Below are 12,031 nucleotides of genomic sequence, written 5' to 3'. Positions count from 1 at the left end.
CAAACTACTTAATTTAGACTGAAATATCTACACACACACAAAAACTGGTCAAACAAGATTGCATGTAAAAATAAAATGTTGGAACATCTAGGAGTCACATATTGTTAAATTATTTAAAATTATTATAAAAGTATTGATTTTAGATTGGGAGGAAATTCTTATTAATCATCTGTCCACTAAATTGGACCGCATGCATCACTAGCTATATTTCAGCTACAATTCATACTATTACTGTGACTTGTTCTTGAAAATACTTAATCAGCAGTAACTTTTTTTGGTTACAAATAAATGTATTTGTGTTTTAAGAATGTAATTTGCAGTTAAAAAAATTATATATATATATATATATATATATGTATATGTATATATATATATATATATATATGATTATGCATGTGTTAATTTACTCGTTACATCAAAAAAGTAATCTGATTACAAAATACACGTTACATGCAATGTGTTACCCTAACACTGCTAATTTCAGATGAGAATGAAAACACCACAGTCTGAAAACATCAATAGATCAATGTAGATTTCAGTCTGAGGTCTTCTTTTGAAGATAATCAGCTAATAGGGGTAAATCGACGTAGACTGGAGGGAGCATGAGAATTTTATACATAGTCAGAATTGGGTTTCCACAGAGTTGTACCTCCACCAGTACCTCCGACTCCACTTTGATGTTCTAATATCAAAGACATGCAACGTTTAACTTGGAAGTTCTTCTGCATCAGCTGGTCAAACAGGAACAAACTCAACTGTGTTTGCAAAAATTTAAGCTGTATTGTATTTTTATGTTTCTCGTGATTATTTTATTTTTTTCATTGGTTTGTTACCAGAGGTGTCAAGTAACGAAGTACAAATACTTCGTTACCTTACTTAAGTAGAAATTTGGGGTATCTATACTTTACTGGAGTAATTCATTTTCTGACGACTTTTTACTTCTACTCCTTACATTTTCACGCAATTATCTGTACTTTCTACTCCTTACATTTTAAAAGTAGCCTCGTTACTATTTAACTTGAGTAAAAAGCTTGAGTTGATACTTCAACTTCTACAGAAGTCTTTTTAAACCCTAGTATCTATACTTCTACCGGAGTAATGAATGTGAATACTTTTGACACCTCTGTTTGTTACACACAGTATTACTGTGTTTTACTGTATTATGCTTAATACAGTATATCTTCATTTAAAACCAAAAATGCATATTGTCCACTCAAGTGGACATCTGAAAATGTGTAAAAAAAAAGGTTCAGATATTGTTGTTGTTGTTTTTTTTGCCCTAAGAGCAATAACAACACATAGGGAAAAAATCCTGACTGATGTTGTCAAAGTTCATGCATGAAAGGGTTAAAGGGAAAAATGAAAATTATGTCATTATGTTGTTTCTGGCCTGTATGACTTTCTTCTGCTAAACAAAAATATTTTAATGAATGTTTCAGCTGTTTGAATGAAATTCAATGGGGTCCAAAACAACATTGGAGCACACTGACTTTTATTGTATAGACATTTTTTTTAAACATCTCCTTTTTGTGAAAGAAAGTCAAACAGGTTTGGAATTACATGAGGGTGAGTAAATTATGGCAGGTTTAATATTTGTTTTTAGAAATTATACCTTTGAGGAAAAAGTGGGCTTAGCTGGCTACAACTTGCGCTCACCTTGAAAAGCAGCAAATTATACATGACTCTACCGTATCCCATTCTTTTCAAAATATGAATTCTCTGGCATATAAAATGGCATCAGATCACATTCTCATCATCCTTCCTCAAAGTCTTCAGATGCTGTTATACTTATATATAGTTAATTGTACTTGTATACATTGACACTTAGTTTGCAATTTTGCGCTCATTATATAAAGCCCTTTATGTGATAGCCACATTAAAATGAGCCCCAGCACAAAAGGAAATCATAATCAAATAAAGATTCCTACAGATTTGAATGTCAGTTATACTGTGTGGCTATATCTCTAAAACTGACCATTTTTCATCTATTTAATGATTACTCACTAATGATGCAATTAATTATATGCACCAGTGACTTAGCTTTCAAGAAAAAATTTCCAATAATGTCTGATTGTCATTTTTGTGGCAGATGTATTCTCACAACTCACAGCATACATCCCATACTGCATTTCCCTTCAAAACTCATCATCAACTGTCATGTTTTAAAAAGAGATTCAAATAGAGAAGACCTGTTGAGACATCAGATATCATTGTGTCGCAGTCTTCTCTCTTTGCTATCTATACGAAAGCTGGGCCGATCATCCACACGTGGATCCTCCGTGCAGCATACATACTGTTTCCAGATCTTAATGAAGGCATTCCGGAATTTTGTAATGCGGAATGCGTAAACAATGGGATTGACAGCGGAGTTACCATGACTGAGCAAGATAGCCACATAGAGAAGGCATGTGGAATTTTCACAACTAGGACAGAAGAGAGTGATGCAATTCAGGATATGCAATGGCAACCAGCTAACAGCAAACAAGAAGAGCACCAGTGCAAGAGATTTTGCCAGCTTGAGTTCTTTCCCGTAATATCGAGTGGGGTCGGTCTGGTTGGCAGTGACCTTCTTGTTTAGCTGCTTGTGGATTATGTAGAAGATCTCAGTGTAGATGAGCAACATGAGGACGAGAGGTGGCAGCACCCAGCCGAAGAAGTTGAAATAGACCATGTACTCCATACTGATGACATTCTCAAACTCACAGGTTACGAGAAGGTCAGCTCCTATAGTGCCGTTGGTCTGTTGTAGCTTCTCCAGATTGTTCCATCCCAACATGGGCGTCAGGCCAACTACGATGGCCACCATCCAGCACACCACCACAGCAGTGCCTGCACGCTTTGGTGTCACCACTCTTTTATAGCTGTGAAAAAAAAAAAAAAATTAAACCAAACAAACGGCCTTGGTTCCGGAAGTATGTTTCCCATAGAGACTTTTAGAGAAGTCCTGAGAGTTGTAAGCCATGAACCAAACTAACTACCTACAAGGTTGTTGAATGACAACATTACAAACCTTAATTTGAAGCAAAAAAGTACTTGAAAATCTGACAAAAAGACAAAGTCAAGTCAAGTCACCTTCAATTATATAGCGCTTTTAACAATATGGATTGTTTCAAAGCAGCTTTACAGTGATAATAGGAAATTACAGTAACAGATTGTTTAGGCTTTACAACAGCTCTAGGATAAAGTTATTGTCCAGCTAAAGTTAGTTTTGATTGATTGATTCACTTCCGTTGCGAAGATCGTTAGTTATTAATTTAGGGGGCGCTAACACAACCCCATTCTAACAGGAAAACCCTAACGCGCTCCGGCCGCCCATCCGCACAACAACAGTGCCTAGTGTCTCAAGAACAAACTCCCTGAAATAGGTTCGAAGGTGCAGACGATTGTCCGTTATCTCTGCGCAATTACGTGTTCAGTCCAAAGGTATGCGCGTTTGAATATATGTGTGCAGGTGTGTAGTCCTTTACAAATCAACCCTCAATAAACAAATTGTCTGGCCTTAAAAATGTATAATACAGAATTTTTTTGTTGCATCTGTGTAGCCATGCGAACCGGAATTATCCTGACAACATTTTATCTGTACTGAGGTAAAGGGAAGGGAAGGAGGCCTTCACAGGGGAGGGACTGGTTGACACTTCAGGTGTGTTTTTAGTCTAGATTTGAACTGACAGAGTGTGTCTGCTTCCCGGACAATGTTAGGAAGATTGTTCCAAAGTTTTGGTGCTGATATTCTAGGTATTATCAACTGGCCGAAATTTTGAGATCACAATAGACGTGACGACTATAATGCGTTAAGAGCTCGCTCAAGTACTGGGGAGCTAAACCATTTAGTGCTTTGTAAGTGATCAGCAATATTTTAAAATGTATACGATGTTTAATAGGGAGCCAATGCAGTGTTGACAGAACCGGGCTAATATGGTCATACTTCCTGGTTCTGATAAGAACTCTAGCTGCTGCATTTTGGACCAGCTGTAGTTTGTTTATTAACCCTCTGGGGTCTAAGGTGTTTTCTGGGCCCTGGAGGTGTTCTGACATGTGCTGACATTTGTGCTTATTTCTGTTACTTGTGACATTTTCATGGCTGAAGTCTGATTACACTGTATTCAGCACAAACTCTGCTACAATAATATGTCAGCAGCATGTATGTAAAAGTTTGTAGTTTTGAGATAATGACATTTATGCGTGGTTTGTGAAAAAAAAAGAAAAGAATTGTCACTGAAATAAGGTCATGAAACCCATACTGATTATTTCTTCACAAGACTTTTGAAAATTGTATCACGTAGCCTAGAATATTTGCTCCAAAACTATGTGAAAATCATCCTGCCTACTCATTCAGATAAAACAATATATTGATTTAAAATTTGTAACAAAGTAAAGAGGCACTATGCATATGCACTATGCATATAAAACGTTTATTTTGCACAAACGCATTTCGGCGTGTGCCTTCTTCAGTGTGCAATCAGGAAAGCTTGTGACCAATCTTAAATACCCACACCCATTGTCATTGACACACCCATCATCGTCATCATCATCAAATAATAATATTAAAGTGATACCGGGACCAATGGTGTCACTATATACTGCAATATAATACTCATAATACATAAAGAATTTTAACACATTCAATACACATGTGGTATTAACCTGCATTTATGAGAAGCAGCTTAGTGTCAGATCTTCATTCATCCCGTGCGGGATGCAAGTGTTCAAATTAAAAATATGCCAAGCCTCTCGCTGCAAGAGGAGGTTCTCACGGTCTCCACCTCTTGGAGGCCGATTGACCAGCTCCAAGCCCATAAATTTGAGCATGTTGGCATTATGTCCCACAGAATTAAAATGTCTTGCAACTAATGATGATTTATCGTCATTCTTTCTGATGGCACATTTGTGTTCGAAAATTCGAGTTTTCAATTGTCGCTTTGTTTTGCCCACATAAAATAAACCACAAGGACACGTTAGTAGATACACAATAAAAGTTGATAGACATGTGATTCTGCCCTTTATTTTATACACCCTGCCTGTTTTTGGATGTGTGAAGGTATTTTCTGTGATCATAAAATTACAAGCAGCACAATTCAAACATTTGAAATTCCCGTTGTGGTATTCTAAAAGGAAAAGGCGAGTGAGTTGGCGCAGGAAGATGCGAGCGCACTAGCTGATCTCTGAGGTTGGGTGCACGTTTATAGCAGCTGCGCGGCGGATCTTGGAACGTGTCGCCCAAGTTCGGGTCACTGCTTAGAATGTGCCAATGGCGATGCACAATATTCTTTAAGCTATTTGAAATCTGACCATAAGTGGATACACATGTCACTGTAGTGTTAGCGTTATTCTGATCGGTCCGTTTGGTCAACAGATCAGTACGTTGGATGCTGCGTGCGCGCTCCAAACAGTCACGTACTAAATTATATGTGTATCCCCTGTCAATAAATCTTTGACATAATTCATTCGCTTGTCGCTCAAACACCTCATCATCATCACAAATACGGCGTACTCTTAATAGTTGACTGTAGGGCAAACTGCGTTTGAGAGCAGGTGGATGGAAACTCTGGAAATGCAGAAAAGAGTTACGATCCGTTTCTTTACGATAAATTTCAGTGTGTAACACCTTCTCTACTTTCCTCACTAAAACATCCAAAAAGGGCAAGAGCGTATCGTCATGGGTCAATGTAAATTTGATAGAGGGCAATCTCGTATTAGCAAAACCGTGAAAGGCGGACAATTCCTCTTTTGAACCTGACCACACAAAAAAAATATCATCTATGTATCTGTACCACACTTTTAATTGTTGTTATGGATAAAATCCTGTTCAAATTTGCCCATAAATAAGTTTGCATAATTGGGAGCCAAACCCTGGGTTTGTAAGAAAAAATTATTTTGAAACATGAAATAATTTTTCGTTAAAACTTCATTAGCTAATGATAAAATAAACTCTGTATGTGGTACTTCATTTATCTGTAGATAATATTCCAAGGCTGCTAAGCCTGCATCGTGAGGGATATTAGTGTACAAGCTGGTCACATCCATGGAACACAACACATCGGTTGGATTCAACTCTCCAATGCCTGACAATTTCACCAAAAAGTCGGTGGTATCTTTTAGAAACGAGGGCAGGTTATGCACTAAATTCTTAATATGGTGATCAACAAATTTAGACAGCGGCTCAGTCACGGATTGATTTCCAGAAACAATTGGGCGACCAGGCGGATTATCCAACCTTTTGTGAATTTTTGGTAAAGTATAAAACACTGGTCTTAAGGGGTTGGACTGTAGCAAATATTTGTATTCTTTTTCATCAATGATTACATCAGATAGAGCTCTTTTCATTATAGATTTTATCTCTTCACTAAACCTCATAATGGGGTCTCCGTGTAGACGAGCATAAAAGTTAACATCACCAAGCTGTCTCTCAATTTCTTGTACATACGCAGTCCTGTCCTGGATGACAATAGAGCCCCCCTTGTCTGCAGATTTAATCACGATGTCATCATCAGTCATTAATGCATGCAATGCCTCTTTCTCAGAGGTCATAAGATTTTGTCTGATCGAATAGTTACCGGGCTTAAAACAGGAGAAAACATCCTGTTCTACCAGCCGGCAGAACGTTTCTACCGAGGAATTGTTCATGGGAGGAAGAAAAGTGCTCTTAGGTTTAAACGGCGTCTTTTTAGAGCCGGGAGAGGGTTCCTCAGATGTGGTAGTCACATGTTGGTTATATTGTCTTACAGTTCCTTTTGAATAGAAAGCCTTAAGACGAATAGATCTAAAAAACTTAAACATTTCTATTTTAGTCACAAAAGGATCATTTCCCTTCACAGGAACGAATGAAAGACCTTTGGATAAAACAGAAAGTTGATCTTGACTTAGCTGTTTAGATGAGATGTTGATGACGTTGTCCTTTAACTCTGTCCTCTTGCGCTTCTTACTCCCCCTCCGCGTCTTGCGGTGCCGCCCTGAGACGTACGGGGAGGTCCTTGGAAAGCCCTGGTGTTGGAGCGTAAAAAACGCCTGCTTGTGGACGAATCGGTGTCAGTGCTCCAGTCTCCAGATGAGGCGCTGCTCACGGTATTACGTTGCCTTTGTCTTGGTTTCGGCCTACCTCCTCCAGGGCCATGGTTATCCCGAAGCCAGGGGTAGACATTGTTGTTGCGATAATCCATAGTGTCTCTACGATATTTCTCCATTTTTTTATGTTGCGTCTCCGTCTTATAGGCACTTATCTGCGCGTCACACTTCTGTATGAGTTCTTTCAGTTGCGCTGAGGAGAATTTTGTCTTGAGCTGTGCCTCTAGGTCGGCAATCTCCTGGTTGATTGTAGCGAGTTTCTTGTTTTGATTGTCAACAATTAACAGCATCAGATCAAGAGAGCACTTGTTAAGGATATCGCACCATTTCTTACAGAACTCTGGATCATCCCGACCCAATGTAGGTTCCTTCATTATACGTAATCCTCTGGGTATGCGCTTATTTCTCCGGTACTGGGAGAGTACACTTCCGTGCAGCAGTGCTCTTGTTTCTTTCTTACGTAAATCCTCCAGCTGATTGTATTGCATATCCCAATTATCAGCTGGCGTTTCCATCGTCAGTGTGGGAAAAAGGATTTGCTCAGAGTCTTTTTCGGTGTAGGTGAAAGTGCTTGCTCTCACGTCAGTGAGGCGCTCCACTTCTTCATAGGACATCGTTGGAGGAGCTCCGCTCAATAAAGTACAACAAGTGATAGGGTTGGGAGCAGGCTTCACTCTATGTTTTTTTAGATTTTTCGAAATTTAGAAATTTATCGTAAAGAAACGGATCGTAACTCTTTTCTGCATTTCCAGAGTTTCCATCCACCTGCTCTCAAACGCAGTTTGCCCTACAGTCAACTATTAAGAGTACGCCGTATTTGTGATGATGATGAGGTGTTTGAGCGACAAACGAATGAATTATGTCAAAGATTTATTGACAGGGGATACACATATAATTTAGTACGTGACTGTTTGGAGCGCGCACGCAGCATCCAACGTACTGATCTGTTGACCAAACGGACCGATCAGAATAACGCTAACACTACAGTGACATGTGTATCCACTTATGGTCAGATTTCAAATAGCTTAAAGAATATTGTGCATCGCCATTGGCACATTCTAAGCAGTGACCCGAACTTGGGCGACACGTTCCAAGATCCGCCGCGCAGCTGCTATAAACGTGCACCCAACCTCAGAGATCAGCTAGTGCGCTCGCATCTTCCTGCGCCAACTCACTCGCCTTTTCCTTTTAGAATACCACACGGGAATTTCAAATGTTTGAATTGTGCTGCTTGTAATTTTATGATCACAGAAAATACCTTCACACATCCAAAAACAGGAAGGGTGTATAAAATAAAGGGCAGAATCACATGTCTATCAACTTTTATTGTGTATCTACTAACGTGTCCTTGTGGTTTATTTTATGTGGGCAAAACAAAGCGACAATTGAAAACTCGAATTTTCGAACACAAATGTGCCATCAGAAAGAATGACGATAAATCATCAGTTGCAAGACATTTTAATTCTGTGGGACATAATGCCAACATGCTCAAATTTATGGGCTTGGAGCTGGTCAATCGGCCTCCAAGAGGTGGAGACCGTGAGAACCTCCTCTTGCAGCGAGAGGCTTGGCATATTTTTAATTTGAACACTTGCATCCCGCACGGGATGAATGAAGATCTGACACTAAGCTGCTTCTCATAAATGCAGGTTAATACCACATGTGTATTGAATGTGTTAAAATTCTTTATGTATTATGAGTATTATATTGCAGTATATAGTGACACCATTGGTCCCGGTATCACTTTAATATTATTATTTGATGATGATGACGATGATGGGTGTGTCAATGACAATGGGTGTGGGTATTTAAGATTGGTCACAAGCTTTCCTGATTGCACACTGAAGAAGGCACACGCCGAAACGCGTTTGTGCAAAATAAACGTTTTATATGCATAGTGCGGCCTCTTTACTTTGTTTCATATGTGTTATATAAGGCCAGCACTCTGAAAATCTAAAAAAACATAGAATGAAGCCTGCTCCCAACCCTATCATTTAAAATTTGTAAGACATGTTTTGTGTAAGAAAGCTTTATGCAAGGAGGCGTGAATCATCATGAATATTGATGTATTTCACACCTGAGAAAGACAAAGACCCTCCCATAATGGCCCTATCAGGTGCTATCAGGCCCTATCATTATGAGGAACCTTGCACAAAGAATGAGGAGAGATTTAAAAAAGAATGGCTTTTTGATTGTTTGGTTTTATTTACAACACAACATAATCCAAAGATACACAACAAATTACAAAAAAAGCACATTATTGAACACACTGATCTAAAGACAGAGACTTGAACAGTCACATAACTTTGTGCCATTCCTGAAACAGTACATACCTGTCATTTTCAAGGTGTTTGATTTTTCACTTTACCATGTTCATGTACAGAGTCTCATGTGAATGTTTAAGTCAGTGGCATCTGGTTCCTGTAAAAAAAAACAAAAAAAACATCTGTGAACATGCTGATATCAAGAGAAACTATAGGGCTGGATGATTCTGGGAATACATTTTAGATTTTTCTGGTTAAAATTGCACTTTAAAATGTACAAAATACACATATACAGTGGGGAGAACAAGTGGGCAGAACAAGTAATGCTTTGCTTACTTACAAAGCATGTAGAGGTCTGTACCTATTTATAATAGGTACACTTCAACTTCAAAAATCCAGAAAATCACATTGTATGATTTTTAAATAATTAATTTGCATTTTATTGCATGACTTTGATTTGGTATTTGATCACCTACCAACCAGTAATAATTCCGGCTCTCACAGACCTGTTAGTTTTTCTTTAAGAAGCCCTCCTGTTCTCCACTCATTACCTGTATTAACGGCACCTGTTTAAACTCATTACCTGTATAAAAGACACCTGTCCACACACTCAATCAAACAGACTCCAACCTCTCCACAATGGCCAAGACCAGAGAGCTGTGTAAGGACATCAGGGATAAAATTGTAGACCTGCACAAGGCTGGGATGGGCTACAGGACAATAGGCAAGCAGCTTGGTGAGAAGGCAACCACTGTTGGCGCAATTATTAGAAAATGGAAGAAGTTCAAGATGACGGTCAATCTCCCTCGGTCTGGGGCACCATGCAAGCTCTCACCTCGTGGGGCATCAATGATCATGAGGAAGGTGAGGGATCAGCCCAGAACTACACGGCAGGACCTGGTCAATGACCTGAAGAGAGCTGGGACCACAGTCTCAAAGAAAACCATTAGTAACACACTACGCCGTCATGGATTAAAATCCTGCAGCGCACGCAAGGTCCCCCTGCTCAAGCCAGCGCATGTCCAGGCTAGGGCTGCAGCTATCGATTCTTTTTGTAATCGATTAATCTAGCACTTTATCGATCGATTAATCGAGTAATCGGATAAAAAAATTAGTGTGTTTTTAAACAACCAAAACAAATAATGCATAACAAAAATGATGTGGCAGTAAAATAATCAAGCATTTGGCTTTTATTTCACAAAAAAAAAAAAAAAAAAAAATAGAGCTATTTATTCCAACTCCAACATTTGGCTCCAAAACTAAGCCTATTTATTGTACTTTTTACCCATTTAGTGTTTATAAGTGCCAGTGCCAACAATTATATAACAATACAGTTAAGTCAACTTTATACTGTAAAACATGTATAACATGTAAAACTATGAATACAAACTTAAATAGTAAAGGCCATTTGGCCTTAGTTTTGTCTTCTTAATACAACATTACAAAAAAAGGATTGCACCTTCTGCAAATTACCCACCGGAGAACAAAAATAAATTAAATGAATATAAAATATCAAGCCAAACAGGTACACAATGTATACAATTTATAAAAAAATAAGTGTAGCTTTAAAAAGGGGAATGTTTTATTGCAAATATGTTACAAAGAACAGCATTTTGTTTCTCACTTAAGCTAGTTGAAGTATATTAGCACGTTTTGTAGTATTCTATTTTTTTGTTAATTGAAAATGTTCTATGCTCAATTACTTTGGTAGCCGATTATGTCTTCCCCAAAAGTACGAGTGGATTTGGAGAAGCAGGCTGGGGACTTTCATTTTTTGTTGTTGTCTGTAACTATTTGGCAGACGTGACAAACAAGGTCTCGCAAAGACTGCAATCAGTGCAATGCAATATTTGTTCCTCCATCACGTCCCGGTGTATACAGTGAATGCATGCTGAAATTATTGTTGCGTGGCTACATAAAAGTTTGAGCATGTGATGCATTGCCGCTATTGCTCTGACTGGCGCGTGAGAGAGACGAGGGTGCGTGTGTATGTGTGTGTGTGTGTGTGTGAAGGGGTTCTTTTTTAGGCTATACTCTCTTGCAGTTGAACATGAATACATTTACTACTTTAAAACATCAAAGCTAAACATCATATCTAGTCAAACCGCATCACGACATCACTACAAATACAGTATGGGATTAAAATCAGCGAACATCAATGTATAGGCTTCGGCACAGGCGGAAATATTGGCGCTGGGTTAAAAAAAATGCGGGGGACAGAATCGTTACCTTGTTTCAGCGACGCTGGAAGGAAGCGATCCCAAACTTTATGGACATCTTTACTCTCCGCCATCGCGCCAACTAAATTCAAAATGTATCACGCGCTATTGTGCTTCCTGAACACTGAACAACGGTCCGTGTGAAATCAGATCCCTGCGCGTATAGTGCGCGTCATAGGAATTTAACGAGGCTTCGAGGCAGAGTTTTTGCCTCGAGGAATTTTTGTAATCGAGTAAATCGAGTAACTCGATGAATCGTTGCAGCCCTAGTCCAGGCCCGTCTGAAGTTTGCCAATGACCATCTGGATGATCCAGAGGAGGAATGGGAGAAGGTCATGTGGTCTGATGAGACAAAAATAGAGCTTTTTGGTCTAAACTCCACTCGCCGTGTTTGGAGGAAGAAAAAGGTTGAGTACAACCCCAAGAACACCATCCCAACCGTGAAGCATGGAGGTGGAAACATCATTTTTTGGGGATGCTTTTCTG

At 38.9% G+C, this 12,031-nt stretch overlaps 1 protein-coding gene across 1 annotated transcript in view; it reads right to left on the bottom strand.

Moving 5' to 3' along the window:
* Positions 1-397: 397 nt before the first annotated feature.
* LOC311282152 (adenosine receptor A1) overlaps positions 398-12,031 on the bottom strand; it is a 60,575-nt gene continuing 48,941 nt past the window's right edge. Inside the window, exon 3 of the mRNA XM_084395776.1 lies at positions 398-2,861. Coding sequence (XP_084251902.1) covers positions 2,201-2,861 — 661 coding nt within the window. The 3' untranslated portion in view covers positions 398-2,200. The remainder of the gene's footprint in view (positions 2,862-12,031) is intronic.

The sequence above is a fragment of the Rutilus rutilus genome (assembly GCF_951802725.1).
Source record: "Rutilus rutilus genome assembly, chromosome: 22".
Classification (NCBI taxonomy): domain Eukaryota; kingdom Metazoa; phylum Chordata; class Actinopteri; order Cypriniformes; family Leuciscidae; genus Rutilus; species Rutilus rutilus.
The sequence above is the reverse complement of the archived record's forward strand: the minus strand, read 5'-3'. Positions and strand labels throughout refer to the sequence as shown.